The 22,539-nt window shown below is 37.5% G+C and overlaps 1 protein-coding gene across 10 annotated transcripts in view; it reads left to right on the top strand.

Annotated features, from left to right (window-relative positions):
- TCAIM (T cell activation inhibitor, mitochondrial) overlaps positions 1–22,539 on the top strand; it is a 38,088-nt gene that overhangs the window by 856 nt on the left and 14,693 nt on the right. For 9 of the 10 annotated variants that reach the window (XR_004528495.2, XR_004528496.2, XR_012334557.1 and 6 more), the window contains exons 2-7: positions 5,234–5,306; positions 6,586–6,721; positions 9,446–9,599; positions 12,535–12,787; positions 19,939–20,061; positions 22,399–22,496. Coding sequence is in view for 7 of the 10 variants with exons in the window: in XM_073811038.1 (XP_073667139.1) it covers positions 5,234–5,306; positions 6,586–6,721; positions 9,446–9,599; positions 12,535–12,787; positions 19,939–20,061; positions 22,399–22,496 (837 nt within the window). In the remaining 3 variants the exon portion in view is untranslated. The remainder of the gene's footprint in view (positions 1–5,233; positions 5,307–6,585; positions 6,722–9,445; positions 9,600–12,534; positions 12,788–19,938; positions 20,062–22,398; positions 22,497–22,539) is intronic. The other variant, XM_073811039.1, reaches the window with a different exon arrangement.

The following is a 22,539-nucleotide window of genomic DNA, read 5'->3' as shown; positions in this document are numbered from 1 at the left end:
CAAAAGGAAGCTTAAAAACCCTTGATACTTTGCTTTGCTGCAATTTATTAATTTATCTAAAGGGCTTCCTGCTTTTTCCCTTCCCTAAGAAGTGTTAAACCGAAGAGCAGTGAAATATTGCCTGCTTTTATCTCTCCTTGATAGAACAAACTACTTTTTAAAACCTTACAAGATAGTTACTAAGGAAAGTCACAGTTTAAATGAGAGTAGCCTGAGGATATTAACTCTGTTCAAATAAGTTACTAGGACCTCTGTGTGGCAAACGTGGTTTCTATCGAATGTAATTTAAACTTCTTAGACTACCCATAATTTGGCTTTTCCACCAATTTAGATATCTCTTTCTACCCAATTTGATATGAAACTGCCTAGAAGATTTAATGCCTCACTTTAAACAGCACAGGACTTACCTGGTGGCGCAGTGGTTAAGAATCCGCCAGCCAATTCAGGGGACATGGTTTCGAGCCCTGGTCCGGGAAGATCCCACATGCTGCGGAGCAACAGGCCGTGCGCCACAGTTACTGAGCTTTCCCTGACAGTGTCATGTTCACTTAAATTTGCCTTGAATTGGCCTAGATCAGCGCCATCCAACAGAAATACAATATGAGCCACAGATGTAATTTAAATTTTTCTGGTAGTAAATCACAAAAGACCAGGTCGTGTTTTGCTTTTAAAAAAGCAAAAAGAAACAAGTGAAATTAATAAATTATCATTTCAACATCTAATCAGGATAAAAAATTATTAATGGGATACTTTGCCTTTTCTTCATACTAAATCTTTAAAATCCAATGGGTACTTTACACTTAAAACACGTCTCAGTTCACGGTAGCCACATGTGCTAGGGGCTCCCTTATTAGGCAGCACAAGTCTAGATTCGAATTCTCTTTACTGCAGTGTGAACCTTTTTAGGAAATAGGCAACTCACCAAAAAAGCAGGCAGAAAATACCTAACTCTTAACCTATAGTAGCCTAATTTTTTTTAAGTTCTTTCTAAATCTAGAAACCATGATTTAATGTTCAGACTTGTATTTGAGAACATTTTATTTTCATTGGGAGAATCTCTTGTCACTCTTCCAAGTATTAATGTCCTTTTTTTAGTCATTGCTCAGTACTAAGTTTAATTATACCCTATGATTACAGAGTGAACAATGAATGAATTATTTTTCTGGACAACTGAAGACCCGGACTTTTAAATACAGAAACTTTTTTTTTTTTTTTGGCTTTGATTATTTTTGACAGAATCACTTCTAAAACATGCTCTATAATTCTCTGCATAACATACTTTATGCTCCATGTTTGAAAGTCACTGAGGATACAATCCCTAATTTTTGCAACTTTGCTGTGAGTGACTCTTTGGAGACTAATTCTGAAGTAACTCTTAAGATGAATTGCTAAATCAGCTTTTCCTAACAATTCTTTTTTTTTTTTTTTTTTTTTTTTGTGGCCTGGCCACATGGCTTGTAGTATCTTAGTTCCCCAACCAGGGATGGAACCCACGCCCTCTGCAGTGGAAGCACCGAGTCCTAACCACTGGACTGCCAGGGAAATCCCTCCTAACAATTCTTATTTATAGATGTTTAGATATGTACATTTCTAAACAGTGTAACTTGGCTGCCTGCCTCTCAAATTCTTTGTGAATCAAATTGGAGACAGCCAGTCTTTTCTAAATCAACTTCCAAAAATTTTATTGTCTTTTTAGTGTGCTTTAACTTCTGTTTCAAATCAGTGATCATGACAGTTCCTTTTCAGTGTTTTATTTGTTTTGATGTCTTGCTTTGGAAAATGGGGAGTAGAGTATGACTTGGATCACCTACATTGCACATCAGATGGAGACCTTGTGATTTCATGAACTTCTAAAATGCTGCCGCAACAGACCATTAAAACAGGTTACATCATTGTTGCAATGGTAGGCCTAAGTTCTAGGCCTACTTAGTTCAGTACTTCTGACTTTTCAAGGCTGCTTATAAGATCATTTTATGCTGAAAAGGATGATGGTTAGAACTTGGCTGCATATTATTTTCATCTCTTGCCCATTCATATTCTTGGTTGATCATATGCCCCTCGAGTATTATTCCTTGTTTCTTACCCAAGTTTTAGCTCATTTATTAGCATCTTTGCAGTTAAGTGGCATAAATTTTCTTACTAATATTAAAAATGAAATGTCATTGTGTGTGAAGATGAGGGGCTGTTTTCTTCTTGAGCTAGATTGGAATCACAGTCCAGGGCCGTCACTGGACAGATTTCCCAGGGCCAGGGGCCTGTCTTAAATACTGAATGAACAACACGTACCTGCTCTATTCCTTTTCATTGTTTAATTTTGTATGCTAGAAGCATTGATTTTTTTTTTTTAAGAGCATACTTCGCGTGCTCATTGTAAATAAACTAGGAAATAAAAAAAAGTAAAGGGCTTCCTATCCTACCACCTAAAGAGAGCCAGTGCTGGATTGGATATGTATATTCTTCTGGTCTCTTCTTTGCAAGCTTGGAGGCTTGTACCTGTTCTGTCTTACTAAGTCGAGATTGTTCAGTTACTTCATGATGACATTTAGTGAGAATTCAGTCGGTCATGGGCAGCACTGAAACTTTAGTCAAAATGGTTCTTTCTTCCTCATTGTATCTCCATTTAATCTCAGAAATTTTCCAAATGGTAGGAGTATTTCTGGTATCCGTATTTGTCTCAAACAAAATAGCAAGGTGAAGGGTTAAATAAAAATCACGTTTTTAAACATTTAAATGAATACCTATAAACACATTCTGTATCCAAAAGGGTCTTGCCACACCAGTCCACCAGAAAATGAATGGAAGCACCCACTGTTGTTTGCAAATGCACTTTTTAAATAGGTAATTCTTGAATTGTCTTTTAAATACATCTTTCTATTATCCTGTTAATGGCAGTTTTCCTTCATTACCTTGGTTCAGGTATATTAACTGCATTATGAAAAAATTTTTTAAACTTTTTAGTTCTTAAGATTTGACAGAATAGGACTTGAGCCACGTGGTGGTTTGTTTTGAGCAAATACACTCTTCCACAGGCTCAGAGCTTCATAAGCCAGGGGAAGAAAGGATTTTTTACGTGGTGATTATCATGTGAATAATATGGCATTTCAAGACAGGTTGCTCATAGAATTTTTAAAATCACTCGGTCAGTTGACATGGAGACTATAGTATAGTTGAAATTCTTGCTGAAGCTCTAAATTATTGGAAAAGTCCGTGTGATTCAAATCATGTTCCCCCTTTTATCTGCTTAACCTTTTAAAAAAAAATAAGTTTTATTTTTTAGAGCAGTTTTAGGTTCACAGCAAAACTGACCAAAGTACGAGTTCCCACATACCCCCTCCCCACACACAGCCTCCCACACCTGAGTTGTACATTTGTTACCATCGATGAACTTAAATCGACACTTCATTCTTGCCCAAAGTCCATAGTTTACATTAGGGTTCACTCTTGGTGTTGTACATTCCACGGGTTTGGACAAATGTATAATGCCATGTACCTACCATTGTAGTATCATTATACAGAGAGTTTCACTGTCCTAAAAATCCTCTGTGCTCCACCTATTCATCCCTCCCTCTCCCCCAACCCCTGGCAACCACTGATCTTTTTACTATCACCATAGTTTTGCCTTTTCCAGAATGTCATAGAGCTGGAATCATACAGTATATAATCTTTCCAGATTGGCTTCTTTTGCTGGGTAATATGCATTTAAATTTCCTCAATGTCTCTTCATGGCTTGATAGCTCATTTCCTTTTGGCAATGAATAATATTCAATTGGCCGGATGTACTACAGTTTATCCACTCACCTACTGAAGGATATCTTGGTTGCTTCCAAGTTTTGGCAATTAAGAATAAAGCCACAATAAACATCCGTGTGCAGGTTTGTGTGTAGACAAGTTTTCAGTTCATTTGGGTAAATACTAAGGAGGGTAGTTGCTGGATCATATGGTAAGAGTATGTTTAGTTTTGTAAGAAAGCCCCAAACTGTCTTCCAAAGTGGCTGTATCATTTTGCATTCCCACTAGCAATGAACGAGAGTTCCTGGTGCTCCACATCCTCACCAGCATTTGGTGTTGTTGGTGTTTTGGATTTGGCCATTCTAATAGGTGTGTTGCAGTATCTCATAGTTTTAATTTGCATTTCCCTGATGACCTATGATGTAGAGCGTACTTTCATATGCTTATTCGCCATCTGTATATCTTCTTGCAGGAGGTGTCTGTTCAGGTGTTTGGCTCCCTTTTTTAATCAGGTTGTCCGTTTTCTTATTGTTGAGTTTTAAATGTTTTTTGTATATTTTGGATAGCAGTCCTTTGTCAGATATGTGTATCTTTTACAAATATTTTCTCCCAGTCTGTGGCTTGTCCTCTTGTTCTCTCTACGTTGTCTTTTGCAGAGCAAAATTTTTAATTTTAATGAAATTCAGTATATCAATTCTTTGCCTTCATGGATCATGTGTCTGGTGTTGTATCTCAAAAGTCACTGACATACCTTAGGTCATCTAGGTTTTCTCCTAGGTACTCTTCTAGGAATTTTATAGTATTTTTGTTTTACATTTAGGTCTTTGATCCATTTTGAGTTAACTTTTATGAAGGGTGTAAGGTCTGTGACTAGATTAACATTTTTGCATGTAGATGTCCAGTTGTTCCTGTACCATTTGTTGAAAAGATTATTGTTGCTCCATAGTATTGCCTTTGCTCCTTGTCAAAGATAAGTTGGCTATATTTTTGTAGGTCTATTTCTGGGCTCTCTATTCTGTCCCATTGATCTATTTGTCTGTTCTTTCACCAGTACCACACTGTCTTGATTACTCTAACTTTACAGTAAGTCTTGAAGTCCAGTAGTGTCAGTCCTCCAACTTTATTCTTCTTTGGTATTGAGTTGGCTATTCTGAGTCTTTTGCCTCTACATATAAACTTTAGAATGAGTTTGTTGATTTCCATAAAATAACTTACTGGGATTTTGATTGGGATTGCATTGACTCTGTAGATCAAGTTGGAAAGAATTGACATCTTGACAATATCAAGTCTTCCTATCCATGAACATGGAATATCTCTCCATTTATTTAATTCTTCTTTGATTTCTTTCATCAGAGTTTTACAGTTTTCCTCATATAGATCTTGTACATATTTTGTCAGATTTATAACTAAGTATTTCATTTTGGGGGGTGCTAATGTAAATGGTAATGTGTTTTTAATTTCAAATTCCACTTGTTCATTACTGGTATCTGCTTAACTTTTTAAGTGATTAATGGATGCCTGGAAGTTGACCTACATATATATTCAGAAATGTTTTGCCACCTGAGACCTGTGAGGAGGTAAGCTTTGCGGTTCCATCTGTTATTAGTATTTGTTGGGGTGGAGGGGTGTGGAATCTGTTAGGTGTTTAGCTAATTTCAATTTATTATAATTTATCAAATTCTAACTATTTTGTGGATAATATGGTGGAGGGCAGGAATAAAAAAAGAAACAGAAAATTCATGTGAACATCCAGGTCCATTCTCCCAAGAGTCCATTCAGAGTAGAAGGTGAAAAGAATACCATCTTTCAAAATAGTTCAGTGTGAAAAGTTTAAGAGGAAAAAAAGATAAAGTTTGTCCTTAGCACAGTTCTTATTACCATGTTGCCCTCAAGTCTATTGCCATCATATAGAAAACCACGTTACATTTAAATTGTATAGTAAGGTCATTTGACTATCATATTTGCTATTTATGTAGTAAAGAGTAGATAGTCTAAACCCTGTCTACTTCAAGAAAGAATTTAAGGAGTTCAGTAAAATTTAATTGGCACAGTAATAGGCATATATAGGGTAATCAAAATGGAGACCAGATACCCTCTAGAGAAAGATCATTTGTTAAAAAAATAGAACTGATGAGACAATTATTCAAACATCAAATTTCATTCTGGCTTCTTGGTAGCCCAGTCAAAAGAGATAAATAAAGTGTTTATTTGGCTCAAAGTATATAACCAAAATAAAATTGGATCTGTTCCATAAAAATGACATGTGAAGTTTTAGATTTCTAAAACATATTTGGCAATAATTAGTACTTTTAATTAACTATTATGTACATGAATGTCTTAGTAAATAGTCATTGTTAAAAGGAATGTCTTGGGACTTCCCTGGTGGCGGAGTGGTTAAGAATCCGCCTGCCAATGCAGGGGACACGGGTTCAATCCCTGGTCCGGGAAGATCCCACATGCCACGGAGCAACTAAGCCCACATGCCGCAACTACTGAGCCCATGCGCCGCAACTACTGAAGCCCACTTGTGCTCTAGGGCCTGCGCGCCGCAACTACTGAGCCTGTGTACTCTGGAGCCTGTGCACCACAACGAAAGATCCCGCGTGCCACAACTAAGACCCAGTGCAGCCCCAAAAAAGTAAATTTTGAAAAAAGAAAAAGAAATCATGTGGGACTCACTGCTTTCAAAACTTTTGTAGATTTCAAAAACCCACAAAATTTTACACTTTGGTTTCTGTCTTATTTCTACGGTATTTTCCATACACAATAATCTTAATGCTACTGTCACTTTATACACGGGGGATTTGTGTCCATGTCAGTGCTCTGGTGAATAATAAATCCATATCTTTTAAAAAGGTTATGTCCAGGAAAGATATTTCCATACTGGTTTCTCTACTCAAGAGCTTTATCAGGAGCTGAAGCAGTCAATGCCTTGAGGCCATTCTATTTTGCTGTACATCCAGATTTCTTTGGACAGCACCCCAGGGAAAGGGTAAACAATTATTTTTTTACTTTTTAACATTTAGTCTATGTTTTTGTTTAGTTTATTTACCTTTGCTACAGTATAATACAGAGAGTTCTATAAATTGGGGTTGTTTTGTCACGGTGGAATAATAAGTGCTTTGAACTATAGATACTGAAAATTGAAACTAAAACTATTGTTTTTTCTGAATGAAAGCTGTCATGTTTTATGCAGGCAATAAAGATATCATGTAAACTCCTTAGAGTATTAGTAATCATATTTTCTGTACCAGGTTTGAAAGTAAAATTGAGGGTTTGAAGGAAAATTTAAGGGCTCTGATACCCTAATCAGTCCTTTTTTTTAAGGTTGATGCAAGGAGGGTTTTTCAGTGCCCAAATAGTTTTTCCTTATGTTGCATGCTGCTGGTCCACTTCCCTATATCATCAGTTAATGTCTTCTCAAGGAATACAAACTCATGATGAACTTAGTTAGGAAGGTCACTATTTTTTAATGTTAGATAATATATTACAAAGCCAGATGCTTTGGAATAATTTCATTGGTTCCTTTTATCTTCCTTAACATTGACACCTGGTTTAACATGAAAAGGAATTTAAAACTCTTGAAAATTAGAACATTATTGTGTTGCTTCTCCCCCTTTTTTGGGGGTGGGGGGGCATGCCTTGCGGCTTGCACGATCTTAGTTCCCCAACTAAGCGAGGAGTCCTAACCACTGGACCGCCAGGGAATTTCCGGTATTGCTTTCTTCTACTTGCCATGGAAAATAAATCAGTTTTGCTTCTTTGCTTTAGGAAAATATTCTGTTTATGATAGTTGATATATATATATATATATAGGCTATTCGAAGTCATATCCTTTTTAAGTAATTAGTAAATTGAATCAACAGAAAAATACTACCTTGGAGATGTAATAATTTAATACAAATTATTGGGGATGTCATAAATTAACACAATTTAATTTAATGTTTAATAATGTAAAGTTTTTAAATCCAACGTGTGAGGAAAAATTAAGCTTAGTACTAGGTGACTGGTTTCCCTCCTCTACAAGTGTACCTTTTTTTTTTTTTACTAAAACTTCTGTGTGCTATAAAAGGTGAACTCAGCAGGCTTGGGTTGCTTTGTTGCAAAGAAATGCCAGGCTTCAGTGCTGGCCCTTCACTGCCTCCTGGGAGATGAGCTCTGAGCCCCTGGGATATCCTGGCCTGATAAGAATGTTTTTGTGTGCCGGGGCCTTGGGCCACACCAGATAGTTTATGCTAACAATGTATTTTACGGTGAATGCCTGTTTTCTCATGTCTGAGGCCCTCTGGGGAGGCTGGAGACTGAATAGCTATGGTCAGTCATGTGCGCATGTAGTGCCCCAGTAAAAGCCCTGGCCCCCAAGGCTTGGATGAGCTTCCTCGGTTGGCAGCACTTCTCATGTGTTGTCACATATCCTTGCTGGGGGCTTAAGCACTGTCTGTACAACTCCCCTGGGAGAGAACAACTGGAACCTTGCGCTTGGTCCCTACGGGACTCCACCTTACATGCCTTTTCCCTTTGCTGATGTTAATCTGTATCCTTTTGCTGTTATAAACTGTAACTGTGAGTATAACAGCTTTTCTGAGTTCTGTAAATCCTTCTAGTGAATCATCAAACCCCCAACACGATATAGCTGAGAGCGGTATATTGTACTGAATTCAACAAACAAAAACAAACAAACTGTTCCTAATTTCAGATCACACTGTGTTTCTGAGAAGAGACCTATAGGGATAAGAAGCACAGTTATTATTTATGCCATTTCTTGGAACTGTTCCTTCACTAAAAGACATTTCTTTTTTCACTTAACAGTACATCCTAGAGATCACTCTGTGTACATTCCTAAATACCGTCTGTGTCATATTCTTTCCCCCTTTTTTTCCTTTTGGTTGTGTAGCACTCCATTGAATGAAGATACCATAATCCAACCAATCTCTGAAAGGTCATTTTAAGAGCCCTTTATATAGAGAGAAATTAGCTCTTTGCTATGAAATAACTTGCAAATTGGGGAATTCCCTGGTGGTCCAGTGGTTAGGACTTGGTGCTTTCACTGCGGTGGGCCTGGGTTCAATCCCTGGTCGGGGAAGTAAGATCCCGCAAGCTGCACAGGGCGGCCAAAAAAGAAAAAGAAAAGAAAGAACTTGCACATATTTTCTTCTACTCGGTTTTTGTCTGTAGACTGTGTGTGTGTGTTTTTTTTTTGTTTTTTTATGTGTTCTTTTCTTAAGTTTTTTTTTTAATGGAAGTATAGTTGATTTACAATGTGTTAATTTCTGCTGTACAGCACAGTGATTGTTATACATATATACATATATTCTTTTCCATTATGGTTCATCACAGGATATTGAATATAGTTCCCTGTGCTATATTAAGTTTTTAAAATTTTTTATGTAATTGGATTTATCAATCATTCATTACCTGGGATATTCAGCCATAGTTAGGCTTTTTCCACATCTAAGTTATAAAGAAACTCAGCCATGTTTTCTTCTACTACTTATGTGGCCACATTTTTTTTTTTTACACATCTCATCCCTATGGAGTTCCATGTTGTAAGGTGTGGATCCAATTTTATCCTGTACTGAGGAGCTGTGAAATCCCACCATTTTTTAATACTAAATTCTTTAATGCACTCAATAATGTGTTTAAAAGGTCGGGATATAATTTCTGACGTTTCCTTGTTCTATTTTGTGTATAAATGCCTCTTAATATTGTTTTCCAGGAAGTCAATGAAAATTCTCTTAAGAGATTAAGTGCCTACTTAGAAAACCTCCAGAAACCAGGCTTCAAGTCTTTGAAACCAACCCAGCTTATGTTTTATGTAAGAGAAACAGACCAGAACTCCTCTGATGGCCAGGAACACTTCAGCACTTCCGGTACGTTTCTTATTTCTCATGTGTCCCTTGCAGGCTTGGTGTGATGTGTCAAATCTGTCTAACGTTGCTAGAAGACCTTCAGATTGAAGCCTTGTCATAGAAAATAATATCATTTAATTGCATGTTTTCCTGGAGTTAGATTCTGTTCCTGGCTGCATGTGTTTGATGAGCCATTTTTTATGTTTAAACTTTTCTGACTAGAAAACTGAAATGTTCCTATTTGTCCCCTTCCTATTTCAGTGCTGTTTTAAGTATTAAATGTCTATATAACAATTTATAGCTTTAAAAAATATAGCTTACATTCTCTAATTTAGTCCTCAAAGTACCCTGTGAGGAAGGTAGTATTTGCCCAATTGTAACTTAGTAATGTCCCAGGACCATGGAGACAGAATAGGGGTCTTGAGCCCTTTTACTCCAGCCTCGTGCTGTTTCTAAAATCTGATCAGTCTCCCTGTACAGCCTTCTGTTTTATCCTTTGTCACTGCTTTAGTCATGATCCAGTGATCCTTTAAACTAAGGATGAATGTGGGTCTGTCCATGCTTTTCATGATCCTTGAGGAAATAACTTTATTTTTAGAATGAACTTTAAAACAGTTTAAAGATTTACTAAGAGCTTTCTGTGAACTAATGCTAAAACAAATAGCTGTCATCAGCTCTGGCTGAGTAAAGAGAAAAATCCTCTACTTTCAGTTAATGGTTAACTTTGAACCATTTATTAAATAAAAATAGATTATAAAAAATAAATTAAAAATGGGAGAAAACATACAGCATAAGTGACAAAAAGATAATGTTAGTATATAAGTAGTTCTTAGGAGTCAAAAAGAAAACAGAGCAGCCTGGTTGCAAAAATGGGCAAACACGATGTCTCGGCAGTTCAGTAAATAATACACACATATAGCCAATAAGATACAAAAACGTTTAGCCTCAGTAATCAAATGCAAACTAAATTAATTAGGTAATATTTTCCAATAAAGGATATATCCAATCTGGTACAGGCATCCCACACTATATAGCAGCCCTTACCTTGGATTAAACAATTAATGGAATTGATAAATTAAGAGAGAAACTGAGATTTATTCCTTGACTTACCTCTTCTGAGGATAAACTATTTTTTCCTAACCTCAGTTGCAGGAATTTGCATTTTCCTTTCCTCTTTCACTGACTAGAACAATTTTCCTACCAGTATTTCTCACTTTACCGTCAATGATTCAACGAAAAGATCTTTCTTAGTTTGCATGTTCTACATTTTGTAAATCTATGTGGCTGGCATAGTAGGTATCTCTGTGAATGATTTATATTGCAATGACTTTCATCCGTGGCAAAGACAAGAAAACACATTTCGGCCTTCTGTGGAATGGTGAAAAATTAAAAAGAACTTTTATAGTCATCAGTTTTGGCAGTGTTAAATAAATTGTGCTACATTAATTATGTGGATTAGTATAGAGCTACTAAAAAGAAAGAGAATGATGTATACATACAGATAATGGAAGAGTCACCAAGGTTAAATAACAAAAGCAAGTTCAAAGTAATAGATCCAGAATGGTGCAGTTTATATGTTAAAAAGGAACAAATCACACTGTGGGTGTGTGTTCATGCAGACACAAAAGCGTATATGTCATACATAACATACACACAAAGCACATAGGAAAGGGCTAGAGCAGTGCTGTCCAAGAGAACTTTCTGCGGAGAGGTAACTGTTCTGTATGAGCGCTGTCTGGTACAGCTGGCACTAGCCCCATGTGGCTACTGACCACTTGAAGTGGGGCTAGTATGACCAGGAACTGAATTTTAAATTGTATTTAATTTCAGTCAATTTAATTTTACCCATAAATAGCCACATATGACTGGTAGCTACCGTATTAGGCAGTGCAGGTCTCAATGCTTGTATACCTAAATGTTAATGGGGTTACATCTAGTGCAAGTGCGAGGTTGTGTGCCTGTCAACAGGAGACTTTTACTTTGTATATATAATTTTACAGGAAGGATGTACTTATATAACACTTGTATAATTTTCAAAACCAATTTAAAAAACTTTTCCAAAGAAAGAAAAAAGAGTCAGCATGTTATAATGGGGAAAATGCTTGGCTTGCTGGCAGCTCAGATTTCAGCCCTCACTTCACGCTTCTTAACCTCCTTGAACCTCCGCTTCTTCACATTTCAAAAGAGAGATAATAATGGCACTGGTGAGAGTGTTCATTGAAAAGTTATGTAAATTCTACTAGCGCCATGTTTAATACCCAATAAAGGTGCAGGGGAACCAGTAGATTTCCTACTGTTGATGTAAGTTAGATTACTACCCTGAGCCCAGGGACTACTTGCATTAAAGTCAGATTGTGAAGTGCTAACTTTTAAAAAATTAGGGAACTTTGAGTCACTTCTGAAAATATTGTGTCCCTAGCTAGTTGGATGGGGGAGTATGAGGACAGTCTCTTTCAACCGTAGAGAAAATTTGAGATGGGTCTCTGTGACCCCTGAGACTGGATTGGCCCCCCTCCTTGAACCACTGTCGCAGGGCAGCCTGCCCACCCTCCCCCTACCTCCAACCTCCCCCTTCTCTTTAGTGCTGGACACCCTCTCTGGTGGACACTTGCTCATAGGAGAGCTTTTCCATCCCTTAGACTGTAGAGACCAAATTTATGAACAGCATTGAAAATATTCTCAATCCCCTTCTTGGGCTGGGGTGGGTTTGGTCACTGGCGCCAAACTAGAAACGGGAGCTGACAGAGGACTTCATGAAGATGGAGGTAGTGTGGTACAGTTTTGGAGAAGGGATGTAGTTTTCCATTTACAGATGATTTTCCAATAGGATGAATTTTAATGAGTAATGGAGTGTTCTAAAGATTTTGATTCTATAAATGTTGTATGAAAAGAAATGTTTTTCAAGTAAAGCAAATAATCATCTGTATTAACTGTTTGGGGGAATTATATTCTCTAGGATTTCGAGCAGTCAAATTTACTTTGCACACCAGAGATCTGCTAAGCACAGTGTTATATATTCTCAACTCCTGCAGTTTATCTATTGAACATATCCAAAGCTTGAATACTAATGTGCACTCCCAGCCTCTCAAAGAGGCCACAAGGATATCTGACAGGCCCATCAAATGGGACAAGTCTTACTACTCCTTTACTGGATTCAAGGACCCTGATGAAGACCTCGAGCAAGTCTGGAGAATGGAAACAACCCTAACGTACGTAAGAGTTTTTATTTAACTGAACTTATTTGTAGTTAGTAGCCCCCACTCGCCTCGACTAGAGAAAAGCCCGCATGCAGCAACAAATACCCAATGCAGCCAAAAGGAAACCCCAAAAAAACATGAGCTAGAAGAGAGGGTCTCAGCCTTGCACGCACTGGGATCCAGCCCATGAAACTTCTGCCTATACCCATTGCTCTAACGATCTCACAGTGTGTCCTGATGAACAAAACCTTCGGAATGTCTGACCTACCTTTTGGTATAGAAAAAAAGTGGGATTGGATAAGTCAGGGTATAAAAGTAACAATGAGAGTTGTTGGACCTTAAGTCAAGAGGCTTTAGAATAACATATTAAAGAAATTCAGCAATTAGTCTGTGGTTCAGTTGAGTGTTTCACAGGGTACAATTTTGGTCTGGAGCTAGATGTGTAACCATCATGAAGAGATTGTCCCAAGGACCCAGAACTCAGAGTTAGTCAGCTGGCGAACAATGAAAACAGACTGGAACTGGGAAAAGCCAATTCACCGAGATAAGTGCTATTCCATTGGTTCCTTGTCCAAGCTGAGTATTTATAATTTCCTTATTTGTATGTAGTTCATCCAATAAAATTCTTCAGTCTTTAATAAAAGTAAGCACTCTCACATTATATTATATTACATGTTACTAGATAATGCATTTTTAAGAGTAGGGAACATGTTTTAATCATCTTTCTACTAATCTGCTTCGTAGATTCATAAAACCCAACGAGCATTTTTATTTCACTGAATTAAAGAATTGTTGGAAAAGTGTGAATGTGAAGTGCTGGAGGCTGGGTGTGGAGAACTCAAGGTTTAATGTGGAAATGTAAAGTAGCTTAATACAGATGGTAGCAGTAGAAGTGACTCAGCAATGAATGTAGAGGACCATTTTTTTTTAAAACAGTGCCTCTGTTAGTTTCATTACTGTTGACTTAAAGTATCTGCTGTTTTTAGCAAGAGATACATTGTGTTAAGGAAATTTTCTGAGTGTACATGAGTTGTGTTACTATGAATTCTTCATTTCCTCCAGAGGGATACTTTGTTTTAAATTCAAGCTCTCATGTTGACAGTTACCAGCACAAGCTCAAAACATGTCATTTTGATTTGCCTACTCTTAAGGAACATAGCAACATAAATTAAATAGACCACTGTTTTAGAAATTGAAATCAGTAGAAATATAACTGTCTAATTTATTGATCATTATTATCCAAATTCAGTTGTCAATAGCTATGTATCTTGTCAAACAATGAAGTAAATCCATTCATAGCCAGATAGAACCTTTGTTTTCTTAGCTTTGACAAATGAAATTAACAACAATAAAGCATTACATGTTTTATCCCTGTTTATAAGAGAGATCTTGCATTCGCTTTAAAACTGTGATTTAAAATTAATATTGAATTATCCTAAATGAAACAGACAGTATTTAGAGTTTCTTACAGAAGAGCTGGAATAGGGTTGTGGCTGGTTCTTGGTGTAATGCTGTTTCCTATCTTTTACTTCCATATATTTTTCTTGGGCTAGAGAATATTGAGAGTTGACTGGTATCACCTTAAACCTTCCTACTCAAAGCTTCTCTTCTAAAATCGACCGGTTAGAGATTTCTGTTTTGTTTAGTTTTTGATGCTTGTATCGGAGGTCCTTGGGTTATATTTCTTGAACATTGATATGTTAGTGACTTACCTGAACCAGATCATCACACCTCATAGAGTTTGAGTTTAGCTTATTAGGTATAATTTTAGAGCAGAGGGTCCAGGCTGGGTAGGATAGGAGAGGACAGCTCTACACTGAAAAAGGCAAGAAAAGGAATACATGCTGCTCTTTGGGCCCTTTGGGTAAATTACAGTATTGACTAAATGCCGCAAAAAAAAATCTGTTGCCTTTACCATCATGCCTTAGAGGGCCGGTGCCCCGGTTACGACAGTTGTATGAATTTGGAAGATTTCATATCTCTTATTTCCATAACCTAACCTGGTCTCCCTGGTCCAGTGTGTTCACACAGGCCCAGCACCCCTTTCCAATCTTGACCTTTTCCCAAATATGGATGTTGCCCAGTTTGCAGGAACCCTGATGAGGGTTTGTTCAAGGTTTTGTTTTATGTTAGTTTTTCCCAGTAAGGATTCCAGGAGCTTATGTCATCAAAGCCAGTTTGTATCAGTTTCTTGTTTCAGTTATTAATTTTTTATTTGGCCACGCCACGTGGGACGTGGAATCTTAGTTCCCCAACCAGGGATCGAACCCAAGCCCCCTGCATTGGAAGTGTGGAGTCTTAACCACCGGACCACCAGAGAAGTCCTAGTTTTTTTAATTTGTTATTATTTTGCAAATAATTATAAAATCGTTGAACCATTTGACAGGTTTCAAACCATATGAATGGAATGACTGTCCCATAGTCAGGAGATTTAGGGGCTGTAACTGAGACAAAACTTATTCACCACCATGGTCATTTTGGCCATATCCGGTTTGTTTTTATTTTCATTCTTGTATTGTTTACCTCATCTTTATTATATCTGTAGTTATAGGAGAGGATGCATAAGGAGCACATGCTGAATTACACAGTTCAGAGGGAGCATAAAAATAATTCTGCAATTTACATCCAGCTGATCTTCACCTGGTTTACAAATTGCATTCACCTGATCAAAATTTAATCTTGGGGCTTCCCTGGTGGCGCAGTTGTTGAGAGTCTGCCTGCCAATGCAGGGGACGCGGGTTCGTGCCCCGGTCCGGGAGGGTCCCGCGTGCCGCGGAGCGGCTGGGCCCGCGGGCCGTGGCCGCTGAGCCTGCGCGTCCGGAGCCTGTGCTCCACAGCGGGAGAGACCATAGCAGAGAGAGGCCCGCGTACCGCAAAAAAAAAAAAAAAAAAAAAAAAAAAAAATTAATCTTGAAAGCATGTTATTTCTAATATTTCAGAATGTAATGTTAAAAAGAGAAAATATAACAGTTCTATTTAGTGTAAACTTTCAAATAATTTTCCTTATGTTTCCGCAGAGACATGCAGGCTGAAATAAATCACAGAAATTATGAAAATAAATTAGTTGAGTTTTTGAAAACACAACGTAGAAGAATTATCAGGTCATAAACGCTCCATTTAATCTATTTTCTTATATCTGGCAGTTACATTTCAATGTACATTTTAGGACATGCTGTGTAATTTTCAATTTCTCAGCAAATTGTGCTTTATCTTACTGTAAAATCACTTTATAGTGATAAAAACACTATAATGAAATGTTTAATATGTAAGGTTTTCTAATTATATACTATAATAAAAAGAATATGCCAGCCTAAAAAAAATTAGAAAATGCTACTTTGTGTTGTAGCTTTTAGTATTTCCATATTTTGCATATATTCCCCAATTATCAAATAATTTTATAACTAAAATGTATTGCATTTATAGAATTTGTGTTTGCAAGGAGACAACAGGATCCATTTGTATCTAAACAGAATGATCCCATATGTAATGTCTATCCCACTGAAAAAAACATGTCATTGAACTATAGAAAGACCATTGAAATGCTATTCTGTTAACTACTGAGATATTAGTAAGTGTCAGACTTCGATTTTTTCTATTTGAAGTTTGCACACAAAGATTTATTTCACTTGCATTGTCTAAGCTCTGAATCCTCTTAGTGTCCACAAAATGCCACATTGGACAATTACAATATTGGAATTATTTCTGTAGGATATTTGGAAATGCTATAATCATGCTTTAACTCATATAATACACTTATTCAGGCTTCTCCTTATTTATAGGCTAAGTCATTGTTTTTCAAATTATAAGTCATAACTTTAGTCTCTGTAACCTCCTTTAATCGGGAATGGTTCCTCAGTGTTTTCTTGTCTTCCATTGCCTTGCTGTTATTTAGTAGAATGTCCTTCAATTTGAGTGTTTTGAGTTTATCTGGTATTTCTCATAACTAGAGTCAGGTTATTCATATTTGGCAGGAATACCCGGAAAGTGAAGTGTGTTGTTTTCAATGTTATATAGGAGGCATATGATGTTGATTATCCCATTACTAGTGATATTAACTTGGATCATTTGATTAAGGTGGTGTCTCCCAGTTTTTTCCCCAGTAAAGGAACTATTTTTCCCTTCAGTTAGTTTCTTTTGAGCAGATACTTAGGGCTGTGTAAATATCCTTTTAACACTGAAGTTTTACCCCTTAGCTCTAGTGCTCATTGATGATTTTTGCCTGAATCACATATTATGACGATGGTTGCCAAATAGCAATTTTCTAACCTTATCATCCCTTCAAGCCAGCTCCTATGTCCCCATCATTCTTTGAGAACTCTCTTACTTCCTGGTTCACCAAGGTGTTCCAGGCTCATCTGGACTTTCCCTGGCCCAGTGTTTGATTGAACCATTTTGCCAAGAAGCTCTGGTTCTTTTTAGGAGGGAATGATTTTTAGAAACCAAGATGTGGGTGGTGCGTGTCTCAATTGCTACTGAACTTCTCAGTGGCCAGAGCTAGGATACATGTATCTTTGTCTTTATATCTATAGATAGATCTAATATCTCCATATATAGAAAGAAAATGCCATGTGTAGAACCTTCATTTTTATCTCCGTGTTTAGACACAAAACACAAAAATTGTTAAACTAGATCAGTTAAATTTTATACACTAAATGTAAGAATTCCAACAATCAGGTCATGAATATATATAATCGTAAGATTATATTTCATTCTACAGTTTAAGACATTTGGTCCCCAAACCCAACATAGTATGCCATTTGGTAATTCATTTGGCAAAAAGCATCCTTTCTATTACATAATTTAAAGTAAATTGATTAACACGTATGACTTAATAAATGACGAAAAGGTTGAAAAATTGTAATAGCTAATAATCGTGATATAAAGTAAGATATTATTTTCTTATTTCTCACACAGAAAGCAGAAATAAAATCACTACCAGTATTCTTAAAGGGGGAGTAGGAAGAATTATTAATGACTGCACACATTTAGTGAGTCAAAAAAATGGGGAATATAGGGAATTCCCTGGTGGTCCAGTGGTTAGGGCTCCGAGCTTCCACTGCAGGGGGCACAGGTTCAATCCCTGTTCCAGAACTAAGATCCCTGCAAGCTCCTCCACATGGCCAAAAAAACAAAGTGGAACATCGTTAGTTAGAGGAAAAGATCCCAATTCCTTACCCCAATGTGCAAGACCTTTTATAATCTCACACACACACACACATATGTGCCTCTCCAGTCTCATCTCACACCACCCTCCCTCTAGGCATCGTGTGATCTGGGCACGTTGGTTCATCTTATACTTCCCTGTGCACTGGCGTGGTTGGCATGCCCTTCCCTTTCATTAATCTGCCTGGAAAAATCTGGTCCATCTCTCAGGTTAGAACCTTCCAGGCAGAATTAGTTAATTCTTCCTCTGTTCTCCTAGAAGCTCATATATTCTCTTCCAGTTGCTTCTCTCTCTGTTCCTTACTAGATGTATCTTCCTTAGATTCCCAACACAACATACTGTTCGGCTTTCAGGATAAATATTTGATGCACGCATAATGATTTGATTGGTTCTGAAAGTTTCAATTTGATTACTATTATTTTGCGGCCACGCTGTGCAGTGTGCCAGATGGTTGTTCCCCAACCAGGGATAGGACCCAGTGTCCCCTGCAGTGGAAGCGGGAGTCCTAACCAATGGACCACCAGGGAATTCCCTGAACTTGATTATTTTTTAAATGTTTTAGATCACAACATCTCAAACCTTTAAAGTGACTTAATAAGGAACCTTCAAAAGGTTTATTTGGCAAGCACTTCTGAGATGGACATATGAGCCCTTCTGCAGAGTTATCCTAACACCTGACCATCAGTCACTGACAGGTGTCCCACAGGGGGTGTCAGGTGGCCTGGGGATGGCGTGCTTTAGACCATTTTTCCCCTAACCCCCTGGAGCTTTCTCTTGCACGCCTGTACCCAGGGCCCCCTCCACCACTACATCTTGGACCCAAAATGTTCCTCTGATCCCCAAGTCACCTTGCCATTCTGCCCTGCCTACTCCTGCAGCAGCCATTCAGCCTCCTAGGCACCACCCAGGCCTCTCGTTTGTCCAGACTCCCCTAGGAGACTGGAGGCTCTGAGCGACAGCCGGCATCCCTTGTGCCATGACCATTATAACACCGAGGAAGTGATAACCTCCCGAGGGGCCATGCTGCTCGGTACGAGGCCACCCAGGCTGCCCTCAGCTCTTTTCTGAAAGCTCTCCCCTTCTAATCCTTATGCCGAATTTGATGTTTATTTTCTCTTTTAAGACTTCACTGAAGTAAACGTTCTAAGAAATGCAGAATTAAAAGAACATCTTTCTGCTGAGCCTATGATGTAGTTGACGGGGGAAAAAAATAAAGGTGGAGAGAGGTGAGACTAGAGCTGGGCATTTGGTTGGGTGGAAAGGAACTGAGGGGCAAACAGACCCACCCGACAGGAGCATGTGGACGGAGACACCGAGACTGGTGAGGTCTGACCAGTGGGAGCACTTGGACAGAGCGCTGAGGGGGTGAGCAGGGAGGCTCAGGGTGCTAACAACCAAGACGAAAACAAAGGAAGAGACTGGATCTACCCAGTTAGAATCCACAGAGTTCCCTTCGCAAGTCCCTTCATCAGGAAATACTGCCTCTTGAATGTCACCAGTACCATTAGGTGCGTCTTCTGAATTGACTTCTTCACCGTCTGGCTGCACTAGAACATCATCTGCTCATTTGCTCCAGTAGGAAAAGGGTCGCCTGTAGATGACTGATGTAAGTGACGGTCTAGTATAGCCTGCCTAAGAGTGCAATAAACATAAGTGAGGTTTGAAGTATCTTTAATTCTTTAAAAATCATCCCATCTTTCGAAATCTAGCAGCAGGCTTGGTGTAATTTAAATTGAATTTTTTTGATAGACAAAGGAAGTTGTCATAAGTAGAATATGATTTAACAGATGCTGGCAGTTTTCCAAGAAACCTATTTTAGAAGTATTTACTCTAAAAGAATAGACTTCGCAGCAGTACTTATAATTTGGCAAACGTTTGATGGCAAACTCGATTTAACACTGGGGCTGCTTTAAGTCAATGAACACGTCGTTCAATAGTAGAAATGTTTGCATTATAGTTAGTATTGCAAAGTGTATATCTCTGTTTTTTTTCTTTCTAGATCCTGGTTAGATAATAATGGGAAAAGTGCTGTTAAAAAGCTGAAGAATAGTTTGCCACTTAGAAAAGAACTAGATCGTTTAAAAGATGAACTGTCCCATCAATTGCAGCTCTCGGATATCAGGTAATGAAGAAGAGAAAACCTAATTTAGAGATTAAAATAAACATGTATTACCTTTTGGTAAAGGTTTCTAACAGTTAAATATTTGCATCTTTAATTATTGTGTTCACTAAATATTCAGTTATCTTTTTATGAAAGTAATCAAATGTTTATGTAAGAAAATCAATATGAATTTCTTGCTTAAAATAGTGAAGTAAAGTTTAGATACTGATATTTTTAGCATAATAGTTTTTTTTTAACATAATGGGCTTGTGAAAAATATACTTTTCCTATGCCCATAATGTATAAAAAATAATTATTTCCCAATCATGTAAGACTGGTACTTAAGTTTAAAAAGAGGAAGGGAGATAAAAAATAAATGTTGTATTCTTTTATTCTGTGTTATATAGCATGACTTTTTTTTTTAACTGAGGTATAATTGACATATAACATTATATTAGTTCCAAGTGTTTTACATGATAATTCATTATTTCTATACATTGCACAATGACCACCACAATAAGTCTAGTTGACATCTGTCACCATACATAGTTACAAAACAATTTTTTTCTTGTGATGAGAACTTTTAAGATCTACTCTTTAAGCAACTTTCAAAATGCAATACAGTATTATTACCTGTTGTCACTATAACATGACTTTTTAAATGTTTTCATAAACTTAGAAATCACAGTTGTATAAAGATACATGCTGAATCTTTATCTATTATAAAAATAGATTTAACAGCTGTTACAACCCTAAGGAGGGGGTGGTGTGATTCAGTCATGGGACTCTGCATTACAAGAACCCTGAGGTATTGTCATCTGGTCTGGAGCTTAAACTTCTGTTACTCTTTGCTGTAGCCTGTTTTGTTGTTTTCAGCCATCATTATCAGGACTTTTTACTTAAATTGAACCAAATGACCATTTGGATATCATAACAGCACCTTTTTCCTGGGCTTGCAGAATACAGATAGTACTTATATGTTCCATTCTTATGTATTCAAATCATAGTTGTCCAAGATGATTCAAATTTCAGAGGAAAGTGTTTACACCTGGACTGTGTGGCATGTTTGGGTTTGTGCTGATAACTGCTGTCTTTTCATCACATCCAAGCTGTGATTAGAGGGGGCCCTGCCAATTCCATAATCTAGTAACATAGACTTCACTAACTAAAAACAAAATAATAAGATCCTTCTTACAGGTATATAAAAAAACAAATTAATATGCATGAAAATAACTTTTTCTAAATAAATTTTAAGAGATGCGAGAAGGCAGAATGGATCAGGAAAATGAAAGGATTTCTTAAACATAAAGAGAAATAAACATTATTTTACAATATAATGGAGAAATTTCTCAGCTATGGTAAATATCAATAGCTATAACCCATATAAACAAAAGCTCTTCGAGGTTCTCAGTTTTTAGGAGTGCAAAGGGGTCCCGAGACCAAAACATTTAAGGACCATGGACGTGAGTGTCTCGGCTTACTGGGAAATTAACCAAGTCTCCAACGAAAGGAAGCATTGTGACTGATGACATTGTGTGTTAAAGGAATAATTTTGAAAGCCGATTTCACTTTATCAGAAATGACATTCATCAGAATTGGCATTAGCATGAAGAAGGAACCTAAGTTTTCTGAAAGCCTGTTGAGCGCCTTACTCCTTCACATGTTCATCCCCTATGATGTACACTACCCGTGCTGTAAGAAGTGTCCCCACTGGGCAAGCATGAAGAGAAACCTTAGGAAGACTAGAGGCAGTTTGTTGAAGGTCACAGAGCTAGTAAATCACAGAATTAGAATTCGAAGGTTGGTTTTCTGATACCACTTAATACCGGGGCTCTTTACACATACACAGAAGTGCCCCTGTGACATCATGTGAATATCAAGTTCCATTTTGTCACTGAGGTGTAATAATGTTCATCTATAAAATGAGCAGATTACACGATGTCGTAAAAATCATTTTCTCTAGAATATGATAAAAAAAAAATCTGATAAACCAAACTGGAATTCCTAGTTGGAACTTAAATCTAAGACAACACTGTCATTAAACAACATAAAGAAGAAAAAGATCTTTGTCAAAGTTTTCCCCATTTCATCCTCTTACTTTAAGAGAAACAACACAGTGTATTTGCTTGTTTTAAGTCTTTGGATCGCTGAATATAGTGCTAAGATTTTTACCCTCTGGTAAACGATTCATTTCCCATTTGGCTGCTTCTTGAAAAATGAGTTAGTTTGGAAATATGTTGTGTGTCTCCTTGAGAAAGCAACTCCTCGGCTTTCACGGGAGTCAAGCAGTGGGGGCGAGTGTGTGCCTCCCTCTGGGGGGACACGGGTGTTAATGGGCTGTGTGCTCTGTTGGACCAGGTGGCAGAGGAGCTGGGGCATCGCCCACCGCTGCAGTCAGCTGCACAGTTTAGGCCGCTTAGCCCAGCAGAACTTGGAAAGCCTTAAAAATGCAAAAGGTAAACAATTTCCATTCACTTCCGAAATCCATACCCCTTAACG

The sequence above is a fragment of the Tursiops truncatus genome, chromosome 10, assembly GCF_011762595.2.
Source record: "Tursiops truncatus isolate mTurTru1 chromosome 10, mTurTru1.mat.Y, whole genome shotgun sequence".
Taxonomy (NCBI): domain Eukaryota; kingdom Metazoa; phylum Chordata; class Mammalia; order Artiodactyla; family Delphinidae; genus Tursiops; species Tursiops truncatus.
Note: the sequence above shows the minus strand (reverse complement) of the source record. Positions and strands in the feature narration are given on the sequence as shown.